We start from the raw sequence: 27,686 nt of genomic DNA on the forward strand, positions 1-27,686 counted from the left end.
TTTCTCCTGCAGTCATACCAACACTGACTCACATAATTAACACATCTCTTGACTCAGGTCTATTCCCTACTTCATTTAAGCAGGCTAGGGTAACCCCACTGCTAAAGAAACCCAACCTGGATCAAATGCTACTTGAAAACTACCGACCGGTATCCCTGCTTCCATTCATGGCCAAGATTTTGGAGAAAGTAGTGTTCAATCAAGTCCTAGACTTTCTTACTCAAAACAACTTCATGGACAACAAGCAATCTGGCTTTAAGAAAGGCCACTCAACTGAGACTGCCCTGCTCTCAGTCGTGGAGGATCTCAGACTGGCTAAAGCAGACTCTAAATCATACATATATATATACATATACATATACATATACATACATATATACATATACATATATATACATATACATATATATACACATACATATATATTTATATATATTTATATACACATATATATATATATACATATATATGAGTGTGTATGCATGTTTCCCAGTGATGGGTTGCAGCTGAAAGAGCATCTGCTGCGTAAAGCATGTGCTAGATAAGTTGGCGGTTCATTCCACTATGGCGATACCTGATTAATAAAGGGACTAAGCTGTAAAGAAAATGAATGAATATATGAGTAATATCACATGAGTATCAGTGCTACGTGGCCTTCTATCAGTTTTTGTATTTCTACTTGTTGTAATGGCTTGTTGTTATTGCAATAAAAATAAAGAAATAAACAAATTTTAAAAAGCATTGCGATGTGTCTTTATATCAGCAGTGGTGGGAGGCGTGCGTTATAGTGTACACTAGGCACTCGAGAACGATTGTCCCTCTACCTGTTGTTTCAATTCCCTGAGAACTTTGCTCATCTTCAGAACGCAAATGAAGACACTTTAGATGAAATCAGAGAGCTCCCTCGTCTGTCATAGACAGCAAGAGTCCCGAGATGCTCAAAGTCCAGAAAAGGAAGCAAAAACATTGTGAAAACAGTCCATGTGGCTTTAGTGGTTCAACTGTAATCGAGTTCCAAGAACATTTTGTGTGTAAGAAAATGTTGAAAAAAGCAGCCAAAGTAGGAACTGTTGAACCATATAGTGGCTGTTTTTGCTCCTGTATTCTCTTCATTTGCATTCAGCAGAAGAAACTCAAACATGTTTGGAACAAGTAGAGGATGAGTAAATGACAGAATTGTCATTTTTATGTGAACTACCCCTTTAATGCTTCTGTAAGTAAAGGTAAATTAAATATTATTACTGAAGATATTGCTAAAGAATGGCAGGAAACGTGGAGCACAGATAATAAGAGACGACAATTCATATGAAAAAAGAAACCCTATATAGCCCTATGAAGTTGTAGAAATAGAAAAGAAGAGGTCATAATTATGAAGATGAGATTTGGACTCAGATATTAATAGGAAGTAATGTGTTGTAGACATGCAAGTCATCATGAACTGGATGCCCTTCCAGCCACAACCCCTCTCTGGGAAACACCCATACACACTCACCCACTACAGACAATTTAGCCTACCCAATTCACCTGTACCACATGTCTTTGGACTGTGGGGGAAACCAGAGCACCCGGAGGAAACCAACGCTACGCAGGGAGAACATGCAAACTCCACACAGACACGGCAAATGACCCAGCCGAGGCTCGAACCAGCAACCTTCTTGCTGTGAGGCGACAGCACTACCTACTGCGCCACCTGGCAGGAATTAATACCGCTTTATTAATTATTTACAACAGTATACACTACAGCTGCTTTTCACTGGCACACCTACCACATTCTTACGAACATATTTTATTTATATTTCGATTTTAGCCAATTTCATTGACTTGAATATAATAAACCATGTATAATATAAATACTACCCATCATCTAAATTCTTATCTTTATATAAAATCTTAAAAACTTTATATAAAACTAAAAAATACAGTAAAACGTTCATGCACAAAAAAGCAAATACAGAAAAAAAAGATTTAATATGCTTCAAGAGCTGTGAAGCGACCGCTCTTTCGCCTGGCCACACACACATGCATACAAAAACATGTGTTCAATGTCGTCAAACAAATGTTTATGTTTTTATATGATGTGGTAAAATGTAAAAATGAAACATTTTAAATGTAGAGCTTTATGTTCGTAAGAAGATGGTGGGCCACTGGTTTTACCCCAACCGTTTGTAAAGCGGCGTTGCAATGACAGAACAGAAGGTAGCTTAGTTTCTGATGATTTTTAATAAAACAAATATAAATATGCATATAATAAATAACACTACTAATAATTATAACATTATTCAAACGGAATCATTTGCCGGCTGTTACTTCGGTGGGACTATAATCTGATGTAAGAGAAGTCTTCTTTCACTACTGTATTGTTCTTAAACAGAAAACATTTTACAGGTAACTTTATTCTAAATCTTGGACCTTATTCCTGAAATAAAAATGAGCACTAAAAAGGTGTGAAGCACCAGAAGCAGACCATATTAAATTAATTTGAATATATTTTGGCTATTGTTGATTTCCAGGAATTTTCAAATGTATTTTATTTTAACCAAAGAGGCTCAAAAAAATCTAAAGAATTAATTATTATTGTATTATTTGTATTATTATTATTATTATGTTAAAACTATTATTTTTTATTGAAATGGCCAAATTGTTACTGAGGACTGTTGAATGTGCTGGCCAGTTTGTTTTTTGTCTAATAAATGATAGTAGGCTACAGTTTTTTTTTACTTTAAAATTTTAACAGATTACTATTTTTCCTAATGATATATGATGTAATGAATTTGTATTTTACAAATTAGTCTTGTTTTAATTTTTTAAATACAGTTTTTAGGAAATATTTAATATTTAATAACACGTACTGTATGAGAACTACCTGTTAGTCAATGGAAAAGCAGTCATTCCTTGCGCCACCTGGTGGCTATTGCGTAAAGCACAGAAATGTTTTTTTTTTTTATGAAAAGGCCACAGTATTGTGCATGACTGCGGTTGACCAATTGCAGTTTTGCGCATGCAGAAACGCGCGTTCTCAGTAGCCATATCTGTACTGAAGTGGAACTGAACTGAATCTGTTCCGTTTTCTGCTCACAATAAAGGCAGAGATGGTCCAGTTGACACTTCTAACCAAATATTACAACCGAATATTTCAGAGAAACTTCAGAGTTGAATGAATGAATGAATAAAAATAAATAACTCAAAATTAACTAAATGTATTACTTGCGATAAAAGGTAACTAAGTAATGCAGCTACTGACTTTTTTTGGAGGAATAACTCAATTTTGTAATGCATAACTTTTAAAAGTGACTTTCCCCAACACTGCATGTTAGGATACTTAAATTTAATTAAATTCAGGATGAACATATAACACCTGATATTAGAATTGAAATATTAAACAGGCACTGTATTATGGAGGACCAAGAGCATCATTTAAAAATAAAGTGAATAATCAAATGATCAATTTTCAATAATTAAAGCAGAAAATTATTTAAATGAATCACATTTAAGTTAAACAAATAAACAGTTAAACAATGGATAAATTAATATACAATTTTAAAAGTTTATTTCACGTTTTAAATGTTGGTTATTCAAATAATAAAAAAATGCATCAATAAGAAATCGACTATAAATGGACAAAGCATATTTAAATTGATTTAATTTGTGTTTTTAAAACATATTAATATATCAATAATATATTATTATATCAATAAAATATTACATTTAAAAATACAATTAAAATTTGTAAATATACTTATTTAAAACTGTTTATTTAATTCATGTTTTCTTATGCTAATTAATCAAAGAATAAAAAAGCATATTAAATATATATATAAAATGCACATATTAAATAGCATTAAAAAAAAAAAAAAAAACATTTGCCAAAAGCATTTTTTAAAGAATTTAAGGTAATTTCTTCATAAAATACTTTTTATTGTTTGATTAATCAATGTTTTAAAACAAATTGTATTTATTTACTTAAACATTTAAATGTGATGTATTTATGTACATTTTTATGTTTGAATTTTTTCATTGATAAAATGATTTTTCAGTGTCACTCCTGGTCCTTCATACTGATTATTATTATTATTAACCAGGCATTTCATTTTTATATAGACTTATCTTATTGCCATTCTCCCATTTATAAATTTAATTTAAATGATGAAATTCTGTATGATCATCATGGTTTAACTCATCAAGTATAAAAAAAGATGTCACAGATTAGGTTGTGTTAAGCAGGTCGCACACTGTCTATGCTGAGGATATCACAATAACCATATATGTATATACTGTATAGGCCAAGATGACAAATGCCCCTGTGGATGGAAAAATTAAGGTTCTTGATGTTTTAAGATTTTCTATCTGTTAACTGGAGCAGAGGTAATTTGTTTGTAATATTTGAAGACTTTTATGATGTTAGCAAAATATGCAAACTTTGATTTGACAAATGAAAAAGTAAATAACTTTTGTGTCTCCTTCAGAAAAACTGTCAAAGACTTGGTGCGAATCTCGCTTCTGTGCATAAAAAAGTCTGGTGCCTGCTATAACAAGCTGCTGGTTTGGTGGTCATGGTGGTGAACAAGTAGGCATAAGTCTTAATATTTTTATTTATATATATATATATATATATATATATATATATATATATATATATATATATATATATATATATAAATATATATATATATAACTTCTAATAAATCTGAATAGTCTTCCTGATAACGTCCGAGGCTCAGACACACTCTCCCAATTCAAAACTAGATTAAAGACCTATCTGTTCAGTAAAGCATACACTTAGTGCACCACTTAGGGGGCTTCCACACAGGTTATGCATCTTGTTGTTATACACTGTGAACATCAGCTACGCTAATTATTTTCTTTATTCTCCATTTCCACCTGGGGATACTCTTCCCGAGGCCCACAGACTATGCAGAGTCACTGATTCGATCCAAGACCAACGACGAGATGATCCCAAGGTTTCCATATCCTGGACCAGGCCTAATCCTGAGCAGCTACTGTGATGGTCATGGAAGAGTGGAGAACGTGAGACTAATTCCTGTGACGCTCCAAAGACAGACGAGTCTTCGCTGAGGCCAGCTTCCAGCCTCCACCACTAAGACTGCAGCTCTGCACAAGACGTTTGGCCAGCGGAGAAATTAAAATGATCGTGCCTAACTGAGCCTGGTTTCTCTCAAGGTTTTTTTTCTTCACTTCCGCCATTTAGTGAAGTATTATTTTCCCTCTCCGCTGTCGCCACTGGCTTGCATGGTTCGGGATCTGTAGAGGTGCGCATCGTTGGATTTGCCCTTCAATATTTGGACTCTCAGTAGTGATTATTAAACCACACTGAACTGAGCTAAACTAAACTGAACTTAAACACTACAAACTGAACTACACTGTTCCTATTTACTGTGACCTTTTATGTGAAGCTGCTTTGACACAATCTACATTGTATAAGCGCTATACAAATAAAGGTGAATTGAATTGAATCAAAAATATTAAATAAACATTTTAAAATAGCATTTGCTGAAATGCTTTTTTTCTTCTTTTTTTTTACATTTTAAAACAGTGATTATTTTTTTTTACACATTTTAATGTGTTTAACATGTTTGAATTAATAAATTGATCATTATTTTTCATTTTATTTTTAAGTGTCACTTTTGGTCCACCATAATTTTATGATAGCTTAAATATGTATCTAGGTATTTAATTTTTATTCTGATATGTCTTTATTTACATGTCTTATCCACATTCTCCCATTTATGAATAGTGTTGATTTATTTGAAATTCTGTATCATCAGGGTTTACTTATCAAGGCAAGTATAAAAGCAGATGTCACAGTTTGGGACTTGTTTTAGTGTTTTCTGCGTTTGTTTCTGCATTTTTCCCTCTTTGTTCCAGTTCCTGCCACTAATTTCATTCACCTGTGTCGAAGGTTAGTTCAATCTATATCACCTGTATTAGTTCATCAGTGAGTGTATTTGAGTTCCTCAGCACCCTTTAGTTTTTGTCTGGTTTGGTTTTCTTCAGGTTTCTGTTGTTATTTACTGTCTCTGTGTTTGGTTTCGTGAATGTTTACTTTATTAGACATTTAATGTTTTTGCCTTTGTTAATTTGTTTGTTTGCCTGTGTACTCACTTTATGACAGCAGGGTTGATTGAGCAACTTCACAAACTCTTCAGAAATTATTAAATCGGAACACTGTGGTGATTTAGGCCTCATGAGCTACTGAACAACTCTTATATTCTGAATTTTTCTGTTTATTAATTTTCAGTTTCATGATGATTCTCAGTCTTCTGCTGCTTTTCATTTTCTCCATGGGGAATGCTGCAGGTAACCAGTGTACTTGTCAACTCTTTCTTTAAAAGTTTTACTTTTTGGGTTCAAGAGAGAATAAGGATTACGCATGTTTACCAGACTTAATCATAATTTCTTTTAAGTGTCTAATTACTGATGTTGCTGGAAATATCACAACCTTGTTTATATACTGTGTAGACTTGGATGAGAAATGCCCCTGTGGGTGGAGAAACTCTGGATCTCGATGCTTTAAGTTTTTCTCCACGTCTGTTAGTTGGGTCACAGCAGAGGTAAAGTGTTTGAGACAACATTTAATTTAAAGCCCCTCATAATCTTGGCTAATACAAACTTTTTAATTGACACTTTATAAACCTGTCTCTTCAGAAAAACTGTCAAAGTCTTGGTGCGAATCTTGCTTCTGTGCATAACAAAGTGGAAAATGACTTCCTGCTGAGTCTGGCTGGTGATTCCACACGTTGCTGGATTGGGGGCTATGATGCTGAAGATGTAAGACTTCACTTTGGCATACTTGGTAGGGTTACTGGTGTGAGAATATAAGAGTACTAATCCACATGAGGGGATCTCTCATTAGGCAGAAAATTGGTTTTGGTCTGATGGATCTCCATTTGGTTATACCAACTGGTGTTCAGGAGAGCCTAACAACAAGAATACAGAACACTGCTTGGAGATCAACTGGACAGGTAAGAGGGCTTTATTATTATTATTATTATTATTATTATTATTATTATTATTATTATTACATTTTTTTTTTTTTTAAATTAATCTATAAAATTGTCTTTATTCCCCTTCCTCAGCGAACCACTGCTGGAATAATACACCTTGTTCAAGTACACAAGGCTATATTTGTGCCAGAAAACTGTGAGTTGATACCTGTGGTGTGCAGTCATGATTGGGCTAAATTCAGATTCTATTCTCATCAGCTCTGAACTGCTTCAATAAATTAAATCAAAGTAATCATCTCTTGTGGTGTATGTGTAATACATGGTTAATTTTAGGGTGTGGTCATCAGAATACTATTACGTTTCATCCAAGGTGCTGGTAGTCCGGTGACACACAGATAAATCTGTTTGAGCAGCCCTGCATTGTGGATGTAATATGGGAGAAAGTGACACAATGGCTTTAGACTTAAGATGTATGTTTTGCACCAGGTGTTGCTGAAGATACAGATTAAAGTGTTCATATTGTGCTATTTGAAATACTATCTGTATTTATTTTTCCTTAAACCTTTCTAATAAGTGTAGGAGAAAACTCTAATGCTGTGTTCACACCAGGCGCAGATTAATCGCACTATTCGCGTGTAAATAGACACATGAACCCTTGAGTTTACTCTTTATTTGTGCGTGAAATTCACTTCAGAACAGATGTGGATTCGCATCATGGGCACTGCTTCTGTCTGCCTAGTGACTATAGCTTTGTTGCTAACATGGATTTTGAGGAAAATAAGTGTGTGTGTGGTTTTTTTTTTTTTTTTTTTTTTTTTTTTTTTTTTTTTTTAGAAATATGAAGGCTGAAAAACAGCGTCGATCCGTTTAGGGCCGTGTCTCAGTCCACTAGATCCTTTCAGAGGTGCATCCAGCTCTGTGAGCTCAAACTCCTCCAGATACTTAATCTGGATAATGGAGGCTTTCAGAAGTGTTTCTGACTGAGTTGAGCCCAGTTTGATGAACTTTTTGATGAAGTTCAGGTTTTTTTTTTTTTTTTTTTAAACTCCAGCATTTCGCGTGTTAAGCTATGGTCACACTAGGCTTTGTCTGTGCAAAATTCTGTCGTATGGCGCTGCGAAAAGGGGCAGGATTAAACAAGGTCAGAGTTCACCAAGCTTGAACTTTGCACCACAGCAACATGCGAAACTTGACGCATGACCTTGCGTTTCCGGTCTGACGCATTCGCGTGCGTATGAATGGAAGTCTATGGGAAGAAAAGTCAAGTGTGACTGCAGCTTTAAGCACTTCAAACGTGCAAAATGCTCCATTCACACCGTGCAATTCACATCATTTGTGTCACGCGTATCGTGCTGCAGGATGTCTGTTCACGCATTTGCATTGACTTAACATTTAAATTACTCCCGATTTGACGCGCGTTCCGCATCTAGTGTGAATACTGCATAAAAGAGTCTCACCCTCAAGTTGCTTTCTAGTAAAGGCTTTATGCAAGGCAACATACGACTGAATGCAACCATAGACATCACGCAATGCCTTTTTTTTTTTTTTTTTGTCAGGATCCCTGCGTTCCAGATCAGAACTGTATCTGATCTCTTCTCTGGCCTCACCTTCCAAATTATCAATTTAAAAAGCTTTATCTGCTATCGAAATAAAATGCAACCTTATGCATGCACTGTAAAAAATCTTATGTGCTATTTACTAAAAAAAAAAATAGGGGTAACACTATTGCATGTATTATTTTAAGTAAATTTAAAGACTTTTTTTTTTTTTTTTTTTTTTTTTTTTTTTAGCAAAAACCACTTAAACGAATCATGTGAAAATTACTAAATGTTTTGAGTGATAAATGAAGATTTTAATATTATTAGCGGAATGTGCTTTTATAATTTAAGCATAATCCACCACCATTTACTCATATTTATTTTTTAACAAAAACCACTTGAAAGAATCATGTGAAAATTACTAGTTTTTTTTTTAGTGATAGAGGATGAATTTAATATTATTAGCGGAATGTGCTTTTTATAATATATGCAAATAAATCACCATTTACTCAAATTTGTTAATGAAAATTACTCATTCATAAAATGTATAATGAAAAACATACACAATACATTTTAGCCAAATATCATTGTATTACATGTTACACTAATAACAAAATGGTACAATATGTTAAACAAATCTATATAAAATTTACAGCAATGCTAATCTCTGATTAAAAATTCCTTTATCCATGTCATGGAAAAAAATGTTCTGTCAAATGTTTCATTTGTAGGAATAGTTACATTTTTAGGCAAAATTTGACAATTTGTGTATTGCATAACATATAAAACCAGTATAAAAGCTGTATCTCAAAATATTAGCAACACAATCAATCAGTCAATGCACTGAAATTTCCCCAAAAGGTTGTAGCAGTGAATTTGTGTCAGAAACTTAATATACGTTTCTTTGTAAGTGATTTTAATTTGGGGAATATTTGTATAAATCCAGTTCAGCGATTCTAGATTTTCCAAGCTAGCCTTGACTCACTTATCCTCCAAGACAATGCAGAAGTCCTCATGGTTGGTCATCCCTCTGGCAGACAGCAATTCTCTGTGCATTCCCACACTGTAAAATAAACATTACGTTTATAATATTAAAATTATGCAGTTGTACATTTCAAATGTTTAAGGTTTACTAAAACACATTAAGGAAATATATTAATGAAATAAACCATTTCTCTTATCTCTGTGAACAGTAATTCTTCATAATGTTTGAGTAGATGTTGCTGACTGACACAAATACACAAGTATTTTGACTTATAATGGACAGGGTGTTTAAATGTAGTGTACAGACATTTATAAAAACAAACCATGTTTATACAAGGAATAGTGCATTCAACAGTGTAATGCTTGAGCTATATATTTTTTTGTAAGCATGCAAAAATATAAAATGCAGTTTTCGGAAGATCATAAATATCTGAAACAGTTTGAGACACTTACATTGCACTGCTGGATGAGCTCTTCCTCTTATTCATACAGATAGACCAGCAACAGAGGACGACATCTCTCGATTCATCCCTGATTTAATGTGAGGTCTGATGCAAAAAAGTGTAGAAATTAGTAATAATAATAATAATAATAATACACAAATAACATTATTAAAAATACCTGATGTATGGCACCCATTCTCTTTATCAAAATCTGCCTCAATAAACTGCTCCTCTTTAGTGGGAAAATTCTGCAAACGTTTTCTTCATTAAACTGAAAAATGAAGCAAACAAATATTAGTATTTATGTACAGTATTATATATAAACAGTTCATTACATTACATCAGCAATGCTGTAAAAGGAACCTTATGAAATGGAAAAGCACTAGCTGTACATAAACCCCATTGAATAGCTAGCTAACTTAGCTTAGATTTACCACTTAACAAGCTCACTGTTGTTCGTCTGCTTAACTGTTGCCTGATCGTTGCTGTTAAATATTGCGATGCAAATAATTTGTTCAACTTCATTTATATAATTCAGAATGAACATTGAAGCAAATCAATTTCAAATAGGAATGGGTGATTAAAAATACCCGTGTATCCCTATATACATCATATGGCAAAAACTAAGCTCCTGAACAAGTTTGAACAGCATGTGTCTTTCCTGAAAGAGCTTAGGCTATTTAAGACAATAAAATGATAAACTGTTAATGCTTACCTCTTAACATGCTCGCTGTTGATCTGCTCCTTCAAAATGTCGTCTGATCACTGCCGTTGTTGAGATTCAAATGCAAACATCTCAATCAAATCCACATAATTGAGTGAATTTTCTTAAAATAAACGTGAAGCCATCTTTCCTCAATATTATTAGCTTAATTGGTTTCTCAAATTAAGCTTAATAATTGCACTAGTTTGCTTAAAAAAATAAGTAAAATTAAAATCTTAGTTATATTGGTGAAATCTTCTTCATATTTTATAATAAATCCAGAATATCAATTTTTTAAAGAAAATAAGCTCATTATTTTTAATGACCACATTAATTTTTTTAATGAAAATTACAAGCCTCAAGATTAATTTTTTACAGTGTAGGTAATTTTATTTAAATTTGCTTAAGTCTTTTCTTTTAGGCCTCACATTAATTACATCTAAACATTTTATACTAATATTAATAAATGTGTATCCAGGAAACGTCTTTATATTTTAAGAGATCATACATTGGGAAAGGAAAGAACAGATTGTGATGGATTAATTAATGATGATTAACCTTCGAAAATGTGTGATTTCATGTAAATATGTTCTTTTTGTTTTTTTAATGTATAATAATGATGGTGATGATGATGATAACTGGCATTTTTATTATTAATATGTAATATCTCACCTGTTTCATCATTTTGTTTTGTAGGTAGAGGTACATCCGTTTTCTTCAACCAGAATGAAGGCAGTGTTTCATCTTTGTGGCCCTCGCATATGAGCTTATGTAGAATATGAATTTTCCATAAGCTGTTTGTCTGTCTACTTGGATTCACTCAGGTTTTCAAGATGACTCTCAAAAAGGAGTGTACTTCAAGGTGCAGGCGAAAATCATCGCTTATGCTGTTAGATAGTAGGTAGGTAGGGTTATTTGTCTAGTTTGTATATTTGTTTAGTTGTTTTTGATTTGCAGAATTATTTAGCAGGCATCACACCAAACAACATGCCAAAGACAACATGTTCACAATTAACAGTATATAAAATAAATAAATAGAATAAAACACAATAAGCAGTCCAGCTGACTTAAAACTACTTGTTAAAGTTTTTTGTCTTATTGCCCTGTTTTTGACACCACAGGGAGACAGTATCTCTGCTCAGATGGCAAATAGTCAAATAAGGAACTAAATGGGTGCATTGAATCAGCCACAATACTGATTGCCTTTATGACCACTCCATCTTTGTAAATGTATTCCATGCTTGGTATTGTAATGCCCACCAGTTTACTAGAAGTGGTGACTATTTTCCTTAAACACTTTTCTTGAGTCTCAGTAGCATTACCATACCAGCAAATACTGCAAACAAGTCAATATACTTTCAATAAAAGCAGAGTAAAACATCTTAAGCATCTTAAGCACAAAATCCAAGAATGGCCATGTTTCTCTTTTCGCCATAAAAGAGGCTCACAAAGACTGAATCATCAGCATATTTATTGCCTGTTCCATAAGTTTAATAAGATGCTTGTTTTATATTTGGCTTTTTTTTTTTTACCAAAATCTTAAATTCTGCCTTCATTTACTCATCCTTAAATGGTTACAAACCTGTTTAAGTTTGTTTCTGTTCCAAACAAATAACTTGATTTAGAAAAATGTTAAAAACCTTTACCCATTGACTTCCATAAATGGTACAGTAAGTGGTTACTTTTATTTTATTTTTTTGTCCAACAGATTAAAGAAACCCTTGAAGGTTTCTTGAGGGCCGCTGTGCTGCTGAGTTGAGCTCCAACTTGCTTCAACACACCTGCCCTGGGGTTTCTAGTATATCTAGTAAAAGCTTGATTAGCTGCTTCAGGTGTGTTTGATTAGGGTGACCGAGTTTGGACACCCCTGCATTAGAGGGAGAGTAAATAGTGAGTAAATTTCACTTTGTGGTGAACAATCACTTTTTAAATCTATAAAATTAAAGGTATATGTGCAGCTTTTACAATGTTGGTGAAGATATTTTTCTTGTTTTCCAGGATGGCCTGATGCCTGTAATCAGTTGGATGATTATATACACTAGATGCCTTGATTCTGCATGAATGGAGGATTAACCACTAGGTCTGTCAACCATATGTTCATAATAACAGAATGAGCTAATTACATTTACATAATGAAAATTGAAAAACACACAAAAGAAAAAATTAAAGACATCATTTTTTAAAGCAAATTTGATGTTAATAAAAACAGTTTTGTTTATTAGATGTAATACAATGGGCCCTATCATACACTCAGCCCAATAAGGAGCAAGACGTGTTTCTATTTTTAGACCAGTGCAACACTAGTTTTGCCGTTTTCCACCATGTTGTTTAAATAGTAAATCCATTTGCTCCACTTTGTGGACTCATGGGTGTTTCGGGGGGCTTTTTCAGTTTATTCACAACTTGCTTTTGAATAATGTTAATGTTATTATTATTAGTAGTATTATTTATTATATGCATGTGTATATTTGTTTTTTTTTAAAACAAGCTTAGATTTGTCCACTTGTCCGTTTTTTTACTATATGGGGCATGGCATGCGTGTTTGGAAATAAAAAACATTTTTTTTTTGGATTAAAAAAAATTAAAAACAAATGATTGCTTGGCGTAATGCTTTTCAAATGTTTTTTACCATAGAGATGTCTGTTATTGTTTTCTTAATCCGGCCATTCTGACCGAATCACATCTCAGACTTTTTTGTCTAACAGCAACTGACTCGCCTCCTGTCGGTCACTCTCTTCTAAATACAATTTGAATTTTGACGAGGTAATGCAGGTATTGTGCATTCAATCATTTCTGCAAATGTTGCAAGTAAACAACAAGGCTTTTAAAACACTGCTTCAAAAATTTTTGTGTTGTCATATTTCAAATACAGAAGTCATTTGTTTTGTTATTTCATAACTGACAGTGTACTTATTTGTAAAATCATTTTAGTTTAAAATCAAGTGTAAAACAAAATTTCCATGTGCTGTAAAGCTATATATTCAACAAATTTGCCATATTGCAAAGCAGTGAGCAAATAAGTAAAATAGTGTAAAATGTGTAAATAAAAGACAATTTCAATCTTTTCTTCATATACTTTAATTAAACATTTCAAAGTAGAAAATATTGTTTAATAAAATGGACATCAAATATATCTATGGCCTTATAGTTCTGCCAGTGGTATTGAAAATTTAATTATGGTGAAGGAAAAAGCCACCACACTTCCATTCCCATATATCTATCCTTGTGATTAAACACTTGAACCATTCTATAAAGTTTACAGTTGAAAAGGGCCTTAAAGAAAATCTGTTTTTTATTAAACTAACTAATTGCTTATTTTGAGTATTTTTTTTTTAAAGAGTACTTTTTTACTTTTACTTGTACACTTAATGTTAGTATTAGTTACTAGTAGTATTATTTTACCAATGTAGTAGTATTTTTACTTGGGTACAAATTTTCAGTTCTCTTTCCATCTTTGAGAGAACATAAACAAATACATATTTTAATTTTTTATTTTACAAGCACATTTATTGTAGGTTTATTATATTTTTATTTATGAATATATTATTAATTACTACATTACTAATGTATTTTATTTGAATAAATTGGAGAGTTCTTATTGAATTTAAAGTGCATTGCTGAGAATACATTTCAGGTGTTCAGTACGCTGCATGTCAGTCTTGAAAATAAAAAATAGGTACTGGAAAAAGTGTTTAAAAATCCTTGTTTTTTTAAATCTGAGTTTATACAGTTCTGCCTATATATACCCTGAATGGGGCACCAATATTACGATTCATTTTGAAAAAAGCAACCCAACAAAAAGACACCTGCAATTGACACAATAAAAGTTTAATACTTATCACTTTTATAATATAGCAGGAGAAAAGCAGAATGGTATGTTAATGAACTAATAGGCTATTTATTTTTATAGTATGCCATGGGAAAAACGTTTATTTGGCAAATATCAGCCAACAGAATAAGAAAATGGCAATGGCTATTTACATTAAGTGCAAATAGCATAATTTCTTACCATGATCTATTAACAGTAAATGCCAATAGATCTAGATACAATAAATCTAGTTTAATTACTTGTTAGTTCATGTTTGTTTTTACATAAGCTAAATGTAACTAACATAAACTTGTTTTCTTTGTCAGGATGATTTTACTTGGGGCACATTATCATTAACTCATTTCTAATTATTCAGGAACTCTTGTGTTTAAATGTAATGGTTGATCTTTACACTGAAAAGCAGTAGAAATGTGTTCCGTTTCCATCAAAATAAACAGTTTAAACAGGAGTTCAAGAGTAGTTGAAAATTTTATTACATTAGCAAACAATGAACTAACAACTAACTAAGGTAGCTGATATTCACATATGAACTCATGTGACTCGTATGTTGTTTTTAAAGCTAGTTCATAAGCAGCACATGCCTATTGTAGGTTAGACACCCCAGTGAGTCAATGTGCATGAGAGTAAAGTAGGAACTAGATTTTCTTTAAAATACACGTTAAAGTTTATTATTAAGCCATCTTTAGTCGTTTTTAGTCACATAAATGTTCTTCCGCATGTGAAAAATCACCAGATTGTAAGTGACGTTGAACTAGGAAGATCGCACATATAAACAGTATGAAGACAACTTATCGCCGTGCACGTTTGGATGCCAAAATAAGATATTCTGAGACATTCACACAAACGATGCACCACAGCCATACAATTATGAGCCTGTGGACAGACCAACAGACAGAACAGCAGTTAGAGAAGAGTAATTGTGTTGTAATGTGAGGAGAACAGAGCAGGTTCTCAGTGTGAGACCAATGTTACCTTACAGACAGATATGTTAGATAACGAAATCGTATCAGGCAGTAGCAAAGCTAGTATTGATCATCTAAGTATTTATATTTACCAGTAACAGAAACTAAGCATTTAACAGAATTATGCCACATTGTCACTATTTTTAATTGTAGATAAGTGAATACAAAATACTAATAACATAGTAAATCTTTTCTCTCAGAGCTTTTGTAATGAAATAAAAAAGCATCAAAATATTAAAACTATTAAAATAAGTTTTAAATGTTTCTTTATTTGTCTTTTTTTATTTATTTATTTTTTTCTTGCCATGGGTTTAAAATGTATTGGATTGCATTTTGACAACAATCCATAAAAAAAGTTGTGTTACTGTATAAAATATTTACAAACATTTGATTAACAGATCTGGGGTGCAACGACAAACAAGGAAAAAACAAACAACAACATAACTTGCAGCTGCACAATCATAGTACAATGCATTGTTTGGGAAAAGAACGATGTAGTCACGAGTGTTTCCCCAAAACCCGCAGTTTCTCTGTCACAGATCCATCGTCTAAACCATGTTAGTTATAGCGTAAAACGTCCATAATGACGCTCTAAACAGGCATAATCAACTTCTTCAGAGAAGAACCCCATAATTTCTTTGTGCAAATTATATTGTTTTACACAAAACCTATTAAAAATTCAATTTTAGTTTTGGTAAAAACATCCACTCGCTTTCCATATTAATTGAAAAATATGTAAATGGCATGTATAGGATTATTAGGAAATTTTTAAAAATCCTACATTAATATTAATAATAATAATGATGATGATGATTAAGTAGGATATTGCTTATGAATTTTTTTTTTTTGGAAAAGTCTACTTTTACAATTTGACACATGCAAACCACTGCAAAAATGTTCTGACCCACAGGCCCATGTCTTATACAGTACAGATACTTAATAAATAACCCACTATAAATGAAAATAATTACGTATGCTGTTTTTTTTTTTTGTTTGTTTTGTTTTTTTGGTTTCACAAGCTTTGGAGACGTAACGTAAATTCAGCTTTTTAAATAATATGTCACCTATAGCTTTCGTCATGAGGCATAACTGTGAAGTGCACTGTAAAGGGAGCACAATTATAAACATTAAGATCGGTAAAAGTGAACTGTACGAATACTTTGAAAGCAAATTACACCTAAGAGAGATAACCTTAATGCATTTTTTAAAATCATTGCAAGATTAAATGTTAGAATGTTCTAAATGAAAATGAATAGGGCATAGGGGGAATAAGTGGGAATAGAGCACAGTTAGGAACTTTGTTTCTGACGACAGCTCTAGAGGTATAGTTGCAAGCATACAAGTTTGCGACCCTGTTTGAATGTTCCTTGGAATGATGGATTTTATATATGCAAACATACATACATACATATACAGTTGAAGTCAGAATTATTAGCCCCCTGAATTATTTGCCACCCTGTTTAATTTTTTCCTCAATTTCTTTTTCTTATCCCTAACTGATTTATATTATCTTTGCCATGATGACAGTAAATAGTATTTGACTATATATTTTTCAAGATACTAGTATTCTGCTTAAAGTGACATTGAGGGTAATTAGGCAAATTATTGTATAATGATAGATGGTTTTGTAGACAATCAAAAATATTGCTTAATAAAAATATTATTATTAAATAATGTTGACCTTGAAATGGTTAAAAAAATTAACTGCTTTTATTCTTGCTAAAATTAAACAAAAGACTTTCTCCTGAAGAAAGAATATTATAGAAAATACTTTGGAAAAATATACAGTATTGTTAAACATGATTTGGGAATATATACAGTTGCAATGGCAGAATGAATGTATCAAAGACACTTTACTATATATAATATTTGAGACTCTTTAAGTTCAAATCTTCATTAAAATACATTTTTGTCCTTACTTTTGTTCTACAGTTATAACTAATAATAAATAGTAAAAAAAAACATCTTTTGTCTGAAAAAAATATATAAATGGAATCTATGTTAATTTGTGTACTTATGCTTTCCTGTTTCTATCCTGGGAGGTTCATTTCAAGGATTCTAGAAATTGTACCAGTTCCAGTCTGGATCCAGCCTAACTTGTGAACACCACAGAAGACATCAAAGCTACAGAGTTTAAATAACTAGAACTGGACAAACAATTGGCAAAAATCAAAGCAAACACCACTACATTACTATATTATTATTAAAACAATAAAAATATAAAAGAGATAGATGGACTTGGTGAGATTTACCTGTTTTGTGATGATTTTGTTTAGCTGTAGATTTAAATATCCATTGAGGAAAAATGTGTGCACCATTAAAAACTGATTATTTATATTGATCTCTGTCGCTATCTTATGGCGGAACAATGTAAAGCCAACTGCCAAAGAATTTCCATTAAATATTACTGCAATTTATAATCAAATGTCATTTGTTGAACAACAACATGTAACAAACAAGAATATAAAGATGCCAAATAAATAAGTCAAATTGTTAATGGATGGCAACATTTTGTCTGTTTAACTGAACACAATGCTTTTTATGCATCTGACCGCAACAGGAGAGTCATAACACTTATTAAAACGTGCTTAAACCTATTAAACTGTTTTGTTGAATTATGTTTGTGTGTGTGTGTGAGAGAGAGAGAGAGAGAGAAGGTGTTTATTGGGTTATTCTACAATTTTTTTTTGACTAAGTTGTTAATGTGTCTAAATGAATGTTGAAATATATTGTCATTTGCATGCTGTGTATGTGTCTAAGGTTTGACAAAAGTAGCCTAAACGCTATTTCTTGAAGAAATACTGAAATGAATTCTTTATTTACCCAAACCATAAAATATTACATTTTCATGTTGTAATGTTGTCAAACATTTAAATTAATGTGGTAATGTGGGAACATGTTGCAATTATCTATATTTTGGCACGATAAAAGTTGCTGCTAAAGCAATTACATTTTTCAACAGAAAGCTATAAATATACAATAAAAAATTTAATGTACACCTTTTAAATGTACTGTATAATACAAGCCGTTTTAAATATGGCAAATTTGATTTACCAAACAAATGAACTTAAAGTGTTAATTATTTTCTAATAGAAATTGTCACGTTTTAGACATGCAGGATAAAAATAAGCTCTTTAAATAATTTCTGGTTCGAGAAATAGCCTAATATGAAAGAAAAAGATGTCAATTGTAACCGTTCACACATAAAATTAATTGTTGTAATTTAATTTTGCTTATACTAGTTTTTAGTTACAAATGCTGGCCTATATCTGATAAAATGTATACTAAAAAATATTTCTGCAAAGTTACAAACAATTTATATGGGTTGAATTAAAACAAATTAAATGTAGCCTAGTAATTTTCAACTTATAGTTTAAATTCAGCCTAAATTATTTAGAACTACTTAAAAATATCTAATGAATCATCTTGCATATTTTATATGTATGCTGATAAATATGTGCCGGTATTAATGAGTAGAAATCTATTCAGTTTGTGTGTGCAGTTATTTTTGTAATAATATAGTGATTGTCGTTGTAAAACATTACTGGTAAACATCTATTAGGCCTAAACTATAGGGGAAGAGATCACATTAACTGATTAAAATGAATTTCAAATATCCAGTTTAGTCTACACCACGGATGTACTTATCAAATATCAAAATGCATTTTTATTGCAAAATAAATGTAAACAGTCCTACTGCCATAGGCTATATCACGGGATTAAGAAACTTGAATAATATTCCGAAGGAAAACAAGATAATTAAACAATTAAAGTAAAACAAAATAAAAGTGAAATTAAATTCTTGACATGCTAGCCTGTACAAATAGCAACAAGCTTGCATATTTGTCTTCCCCAAACAGCTTAAAATACATAGTATAAGGCAAGATTAAGGGCACTCGCTGTTGTATTTCTCTACTTACACTGATGCAAACGGCATCTGTTTATGAAACAATTAATTGTCGGATCCTGTTTTCGATTTAATGATCGACGTACCGACCAAATAATGAACGTTGATTCAATGTCGAAATTTCGACGTTGAATCAATATCTTTTTTTCAACGTAAAATCCTTCCGATGTACCGACCAAATAATGAACGTTGGTTCAATGTTGAAATTTGATCAACGACTGATACTGACTATTATAACCAATATTCGACGTTGAATCAACATCGGTTTGCTATCTGGGACACCTATAGTAAAATAGCCTAACTGTGCGAATTACAATGCGAAGAAGAGGAGGACGACGACGACGACCGCGAGCTTCATGGGTTTATAGGTAATACGAGTTACTTTTTCGACAAGGTGCTTTATTTCTTTTCATTCATAGCATTATTTTATCACATAGTAAATTGCATGTGATTTTCGTTGTGTGTGGGGGGCGGGAACGCTGGAAACGCGATTATAGCCCGTTTTAGTATTTAAGGCTGACCATTACTTCTTGCTCTCTATCACACGCACAAACACTCCATTTAACTTATAATAGCATTTTAAAACTGGTTACTAACTAACTAACGCAGTTAACGTTAGTCCTCAGGGATGGAGTGAGTCTTATGATTATATCATGTAAAGTCTGTTTCTTGCTTATGAAACCTAACCGTATCAAACGTAATGCTTATTAAACTTAATTTAATAACTCATTTAACGTAACGTGTTACTTTTCTCAGCGCTGATGGCCCAAACCAATCAGACACATAAAATTTTTCCCGCTCCAACAGCTGATAGACCACGTCAGTTTACTTTTTCGATAATTAACCATGGTTTACTACAGTAACATAAGTACATAAATATCAGATTAACGTTTTTTTTGGTCATAAAAAACACAGTTTAAACATTTGTAACGTAACATTTGGTAATGCGCCAAAAAGGTAGGGTTTTACGTTAAAAAATCCTTAAAGAGATGGCACATGCGTAAAAATAAATAAATTAATTCTAACGACGTCGAAAGGCTAACGTTAGCGTCAATAAATGATACTTACCAACAACTGACAAATGAACCTTGAGCTTAAAACCGAGCAAAACAAGTAAATATGTAAACAGACGTATAATAACAAGTGTAACAAATGTACAGGGTTGTTATGTACAATATTTTTGGTATTTACAGATTAATATTGAGTTAAATCGCAAACTATTATAAAAAAAAAAATGACGTTGAGGGTGCACTATCATCATCTGTGTACAAACAGCCGGTGGTCATGTGACGTGTCAACATGACCAACGGCTGTTTGTAAACAGATGATGATAGTGCACCCTCAACATTATATAATAGTTTGCGATTTAAATCTATTCTCTAAACACAAAAAAATTGTACCTATAATAATACTTTTATTTACAGGTTTGTCCATAATTGTAAGAATATTTTTTTTATTAATTTAATAAAAGAATTACAATACATTACATTTTGTACATTTACTACTTTTATTTATATTTATACAGTATTATAATGTTTGTTTTCTCGTGTATGTTGTTTAAAGCATTAAAACAAATAATAAAAAAAGACTACAGCACATAACTTACTGGAAAACTGGTTGTCTTACAATCAATTATTGTAAAAATAATTTTAAAAATAATAAATGATAAATATGTCTAGCATATTTTTATATTGATGCAACAGAGTACAGTATTTATGATTTTTGCTTTAATAATGATTGATTTTGGTGTAATGCATTTATTTTTATACATGCATATCCCAGCATGTCATCATTGATTTTAGCACTTAACAGTTTTTTTGTGTGTTGTGGAATCTGAAGTCAGTCCTTTTTTCTTGCTTTTCATGTTTGAATTGTATATACTGCATGTTGAACTAAATGTGAAATGCTGAATACATACATCATACAGGTTTTTCCATGGTGTCCTCCACTGATGTATAATCTGTTCAACTTAAAAATAAATTGTACTATTAAAACATTACAGCAACACACCATACATATTCATAAATAATTTCATGTTAAAGGGACTGTTCAGACAAAAATCTAAATTTCCCATTAATTTACTCATGCACAGCTCATCAAAGATGTAGTTACCCTTTTTCTTTTGTAGAATATTAAAGAAGGGTTTTGGCTGAATCTTTGCTCAATGCTGATTCATATAAATGGCAGCCAATAGTGATTTTTGTTTTTTAGATTTAAAATACACATACAAACAAGTCTAAATCAATAGCCATTGCACCTGGTGACACCAAAGTCTTGTGAAGTAAAACTACTGGTCTGTGTAAGAAATTGAACATTATTTACTATATTATTAGCTTTAATTTGAAGTCTCCTCAAACAGTACTCATAAATGTCTGCCGTTGAGTGTGTAGCTTTTTTAGCAAGGAGTGTGCCCTTGCAGAAACGTGACAATACTACAAATGCAATGCAGACATTCGTGAGTATTGTTTGAGGAAGCTTTTGATCAAAAGCCATTAATATTGTAAATAATGTTCAATTTCCCTAATTAATGGTAGATTAAATTTTTGGGAGAACTATCCCTTTAAATCTACAACTGTACTGTCACATCTTTGGGAAATTTGAGGAAAGACACTTACTGTACATAATATCAGTATCAGTATGCTAATGTATTTTAATATTAAGTAGAAAATCATCCAAAGCAATATTAATTATTTATTTGTGTGTAATTTAAAATGTTGTTTTATGAGATTTCTTTTTATATTTAATGTTTATTAGTAAATTGATTCAATAATACAAAGGCTTAACTTTCTGATGTCAGGAAGAATATAATTTATTATTATTAAAAAAAAATTTAATTTCACATGTCTTTGGTTGTTTCTCATAGTATAGCAATTGTCCCCATTGTTTGGCAATGTTATGAAAACACCTGAGTGTATTAAGTCCCTAAATTTCATTTATGTATACATTAATTCATGAGAGGCTATGTGCTTGTTTAATTGAATATTATGTTTATTCACAGCAAATTATGTTCTGCTCACCTGACTCATGCAGAGTTCTGTTCTGTTCTTTCATCTAGATACTCCTTGGCAGCCAGTCTTTGTATGGAGTCCACCGTGATCTACTGTATAGAGGTAAAGTTGTCTCTTTTCCCACAGACTATCAGGTACTTTTTAGTATTATTTTCTGGCAACAATGTTTACGTTGTTTTTGATTATGCAATATTATGCGATATCTCATTGCCATGTACAATGTGAAATTCATATAAAAATTTTAATTCTCTTAATTTTTTCACGCACAGCCCATTCAAGATGTAGGAGCCTTTTTTTTCTTCAAACTGTGGTACGTTTACTACTAGTGGTATGCGGACTTCCGTCTAGTGGTACGCAGAACAATTACTAAATAATAAAAGAAAAAATGTTTAAACCTTTGACGTGTACAATAACACCAATGTGACCAGCTCTCTGTTCTCTGAAGTGTACAAGCACACTGCTATGCTTAGAAAATTTAGTGCATCGGGTCATCAGATGCTAAAAATAATGTGTGTTTAAAGTGTGTTTTCGATATATATATAGTTATTTGTTTTGTAAAGCTGCGTGGCTTTCATTTTCGTTTGTTACCTCAGATTTAGGCTAATTTGTCACGAGACTTTCCATGCTTGAAGTTTGGAGCTAGAACATAATTAAAGTTAGTCTCTGTGTGCGGTTAATGCAAACTCCACTGTGTACTTATTAAGATGTGATCTTATTCGCACCTAATCACGGTAGGCTATTGCCACTCGTATGAATGGATAAATCACGTAGCCTATGAATTGGTCAAGCACTGTATTGATGCGTTTAATCCATACCTGTCAGCCCTCCCGTTTTTTACCAGGATTCTCCTGGATTTTACAATTTTGTCCAGCGATCATTCCGTTTAAGTATTTCCCCTATTTCTAATCTTTCTATGAAAAGTGAAAGTATCAATGGGCCGATTACAAATGTGCTATAATTGCAAGAGCTGTTCAAGAGAATTATGCTTTCGCTTTACTTAGGCTTGATAACACGTTGAAATTATTATTAAAATAACCACATTATTATTCACATAAACATGTATGTTCACTTGACATGTTTATTATGTTATGGAATTTTTATGCATTAGAAGAATCAAAAACTTACATACAGCACCTTTAATTGTTTTTTGTTTATGTTGGCGACCAATCATTACTTGTGAGTAAACAATACAGCAAGATTGTGTAGACAATCTTGTCATAACCAGAATGGTATTACAGCCCAACACTATGATAGTTTTTTGTGTTCATCTTTACTAGGGTCCAGTGACTACTAGGGGGTCTCTGCAAACTTTCAATGAGGACCATTAGACTTCTTGAGAAGGATTGGCTCAGGGAAGGATTGACTGCAACCATCTCACCCCAACCCCTGGGTGCATCAGCATTGGATATTATGGGTTAAACCTCCTGTCTATTGTTTAGGGTCACTAATGGTTAAAGAAGTGGACTTGTGTTCAGATGGATGAAGATTCAGTCTCAGTACTAGCAGGGATTGTACATGTTGGGATTGAATAACCAGCACTCTCAACACACTCTATACCAGTGGTGGGCAAACTTTTTAGACCTGAGGACCACATTAAGTTTTGCAAACTAAGTGAAGGGCCACTTGTCAAATTCTTCAAAAAATAACTTTATTTATAGTGGCAGTATGCATGAAACCTGTAATATCAGACAGCAACATGTCACATTAACACAAAACAGACTTTTTTATATTATTAAGTCAAATTTACAAGTCAAATTAATTTGCACTGCTATTTATATTTACTTATCAATTATCATAAAACAATAAAATAATCCCTTATAAAGTATAATAATAATAATGTAATAATTTTTACTGTGGAAAATAGAAAAGATATTGTCTGATAGAAAACAAATCTCATATTAACACATTATAAATAATTCTTAAAGTTTACTATTCAGTCAAGTTTACAATAATCTAATTTGCACTGCTTTTAGAATATATCAATCATAATAAAACTTGATAAAACCATAAAACTTTGATAAAATAACTTTTTAAAGTGGATGTGTGCATGGAAAATATATTCTTTGACAAAAACTCATTTAACCAGTAATTATTATATAATTTGAGTCAAATTTACAATAATCTGATTTGAGCTTGTGTTAATATGCTCATATCAATCAGAAAACTATGAGATAAAATGAAAGAAGAATCTTAGTCTTTTTTTATTCTAAGTCAAGTGATTATGAGTGTGTTAATGTGAACATTGAGCCTGGTCCCCTCTCTTCGCAAGGGTGTCAAAGTCTGGAGTCGGCTACGATAAAAACGTGAGGCGCAGCCGGTGGTTAAAACGCGAGGTGTGTAGAGCACATAAGCAGCGCGCAAAACCGTCGCAGCCGATAGTAAACCGTTCAAAATAGGCACCTCTTAACGCATAAATCGTTTTCCGTGTGATCATCCTTTTAGATTGTAGTCTTTAAAAACAGCAATACTTTCTTGGCATATTAGACCTACTGCTTTCTGTCCGATATTGGTGAAGTATTTTGTTGTTCATTTTTCCTTAAACACACAACATACAGAGTCAATTTTTCTTATTTTTGTCTGACTCATTTTCAGTCATTGACGGTTAAGTGCATTTTAATATCCGAGAGTGTGTTCCAGAATTAGACTAACTTTACCGCTTGCAATACTGCCATCACATGGCATCACTTCACCAAACTGTTGTTCGGTTAGGCTCGGACACACTAAGGTTGTAGTGTGACTGCAAATTGCGAAATTTAAAACGTGACATAATTTTTAAGGGATGTCAGTTTCATGTGGATTAATTAATCATTGTTACTTTTCAATGAATGTGAACTGTCATAGTTTATTAAAGACGCAAACCCCTCACTGCACGTCAGCTGCACCTTCAGCAACCTCCTAATAGCAACCTCCCAACCTCCTGTGAGCAACAGTGCTTCTCTTCCTAACTAAACAGTACCATCATCGATGACATAAGCGTGTTCTGGCTTGGAAAGTAAAATTGCAATGTGAGTGCGAGCTGAGGGGAGGGGGGAGAAGCGCGTCCTGGCACGATTTTAGTGAAGCGTGCCTAGTGTGAGTACACCCTAAGTTTACTCGACACACCATTGAATTGAATTAAAATATACTTTTAATACACTGCCTATTTCGAAAAATATATTTGATAACACTTTTTATAGAATGCTAACCATCTTTATTGCACTTTTAAATATACTATCTTTACAAATAAAATACACTTATAAATTATTTAAAATATTTACAAGTTTGCCTTTACATGTCCACTTAGAGCACTTTTATAATATACTTGTAGTTCATAGTAGTTAAGCTCAAGATCAAGTGTACTCAACTGTGCTGTTTTTTTTTTAAACTAAAATATGCTACAAAATAAATTTTTTAGCATTTTAGTACAATTCAAAGTCTTCTATGCACTTTTAAACTTTTAAAAAATTTTACCGGTACAAAAATACACTTTTTTTTTTTTTAATCTCACCTTATTTTGGACACACATGGTCCAAAAACAAACGAACTATGAAGACACAAAAGTTAAAACATAGAATTTCACAAATTAAGTCACATACTTGCATACAGATTATGACACCAATAGTTCCACAGGCTAAAGTAAAATCAGATTTTTTCTAGAGTAAATTTAAGACAGAATTTAATTTTAATTTGTTAGTAATTTTTTGTTATTGTCCGACTCTGTAAACAGTATAATCTACATACACCTGTACATAATCCACAAGCTGCTCCTCTGTTCTCATGGGCTCCACACAGAAGTCATGATCAGTGTTGGGCATCTCTGTGACAAGGAGATTGAGAAACAAGTCAGATAAATTGAATTTACACACCTATCATATGCATAGAGGACAAAACCTGTAAAAACCATAACGAAGTAAATAAATCCATTTTAAAATAGATAAAATATGAAAATGAATGTGTTTTTCTTCGTTCAAACATTTATTCATTTTTGAACATTAGTTCCTTTTTCTTTAGCTCAACATGATAACAAGAGGGGTGGCTATCAGTCATCAAAAGGCAGTCTTTATGCCATCATTAGCTTATCTTTTTTTTTCTGGCTTCTGATGATTGACAGAAATATGCTGACATTCAAATAAATTATTAGACAACAGGCTAATATCAACAGTAATGTTTGTACATAAATGCAATTTGGTTACCTGGAAGGTCAGTCCTAGGTCGTTTCTGATTTCAAAATCCTCGCTTTCTGAAGTTCTGTCTTCCAAGGAGAATTTGTTATTGGATGTATTCTCTTTATTTTGACGATTAGACCGTGATAGCTGACCCCTCACAGCGCTGCGTTTTTTGACTCAAAATTGCCTCAGTGCATCACAGAATTGGGCAGGGCTCCTTCTGCATACTTTGCTTCAGTTTATTGTGAAAAGTGCCATTCAAGCACACTTGAACTCAACTGCACAATTACAAAAATAAAAGAAATTACTATATTTTTTAACAATGTATTCTTTAAAAGTAATTAAATACATATGACATTACCAGTTTATGAGGCAATGATTACATTTTTATCAAATCCAAGAAATAAAATAAATAGCCAACTTTGCAAAAAAGAATTAACAACATCAACACTAGACTACTACTAACCAAAAAGTGAATTAAAATACATATATAAATACACTTACATCTTGTTCTTGAAGTGCTTTATTTTTGCACACTGATTTTGTAGTTAATTTGCAGAGTATTATTTTAATACTACTGTAAGTGTCACATTGGGGAAATGCAGTTAAATTTATTTTATTTTTATTTATTTTTTTATACCTGCTCCGGGTGTGTGGTTAGTATGTTCACTGCTGTGTGTGCACTTGGACGGGTTAAATGCAGAGAACAAATGATGTTTTGGTATGGGTCACCATACTTGGCCACATGTCAGGTCATTTCACATTTAAAAATGTAATTAGATCAAATGCCTTATTTTATTTTATTTTATGTATTATGATGGCAGGTTACAACTTACAACACCATTTCCAGTAAGTATTTAATGTGAAGTCATTTTAGAACTTGACTAACTATTATGATGCCAACTAAACAACATCAAACATCAAAGCTGGCAACATGCTTACTGCAAAAGTCTTAAAACAATTTATGATGAGTGCAGTTGAGGTGTAACCATGTCAAAATTCTATCAACAACAGCATTTAGAGTAAATAGGATTATTTTATTCAATCTCTTTAATTTGTCTTGTTTTTTTTATTTGAATTTGAACTTGAAAGAAGCATAGAAAAGCCATCAAATAACCAAGCATATAAATTGAGGTTTTGCCTGTCTGATGCTTCAACAGTTATATGTGGACTTGAGACTGTGTGCTCTTATCTTGAGAGGAGCA

At 32.2% G+C, this 27,686-nt stretch overlaps 2 protein-coding genes and 2 long non-coding RNA genes across 5 annotated transcripts in view; 3 read left to right on the plus strand and 1 right to left on the minus strand.

Moving 5' to 3' along the window:
• LOC130222025 (NACHT, LRR and PYD domains-containing protein 12-like) overlaps positions 1 to 27,686 on the minus strand; it is a 272,015-nt gene that overhangs the window by 130,187 nt on the left and 114,142 nt on the right.
• Positions 6,258 to 7,245, plus strand: LOC130222211 (ladderlectin-like). Its single transcript, XM_056454846.1, has 5 exons — positions 6,258 to 6,315; positions 6,478 to 6,569; positions 6,664 to 6,786; positions 6,872 to 6,980; positions 7,095 to 7,245. The coding sequence occupies exons 1-5, from the start codon at positions 6,261 to 6,263 to the stop codon at positions 7,160 to 7,162; spliced, it is 447 nt and encodes a 148-aa protein (XP_056310821.1). The 5' UTR covers positions 6,258 to 6,260; the 3' UTR covers positions 7,163 to 7,245.
• Positions 11,331 to 17,559, plus strand: LOC130222271 (uncharacterized). 2 transcript variants are annotated; one of them, XR_008836403.1, is made up of 5 exons: positions 11,331 to 11,531; positions 12,339 to 12,520; positions 12,629 to 12,710; positions 13,336 to 13,402; positions 17,464 to 17,559. It is a non-coding gene; the product is annotated as an uncharacterized LOC130222271 (long non-coding RNA). The 2 variants fall into 2 exon arrangements; XR_008836402.1 differs by having other exon boundaries at positions 13,336 to 13,393.
• Positions 19,663 to 24,210, plus strand: LOC130222263 (uncharacterized). Its single transcript, XR_008836393.1, has 4 exons — positions 19,663 to 19,696; positions 22,384 to 22,438; positions 22,606 to 22,646; positions 23,614 to 24,210. It is a non-coding gene; the product is annotated as an uncharacterized LOC130222263 (long non-coding RNA).

Source organism: Danio aesculapii, chromosome 4 (genome assembly GCF_903798145.1).
Source record: "Danio aesculapii chromosome 4, fDanAes4.1, whole genome shotgun sequence".
NCBI classification, from domain to species: Eukaryota; Metazoa; Chordata; class Actinopteri; order Cypriniformes; family Danionidae; genus Danio; species Danio aesculapii.

Excerpts from the sequence above, each read along its gene's own strand:
- LOC130222211 (XM_056454846.1), top strand. The coding sequence starts at position 6,261 with ATGATGATTCTCAGTCTTCTGCTGCTTTTCATTTTCTCCATGGGGAAT. Across the intron at positions 6,787-6,871 it reads GGGGCTATGATGCTGAAGAT|GCAGAAAATTGGTTTTGGTC; the intron begins GTAAGACTTCAC and ends ATCTCTCATTAG. Across the intron at positions 6,981-7,094 it reads CTTGGAGATCAACTGGACAG|CGAACCACTGCTGGAATAAT; the intron begins GTAAGAGGGCTT and ends CCCCTTCCTCAG.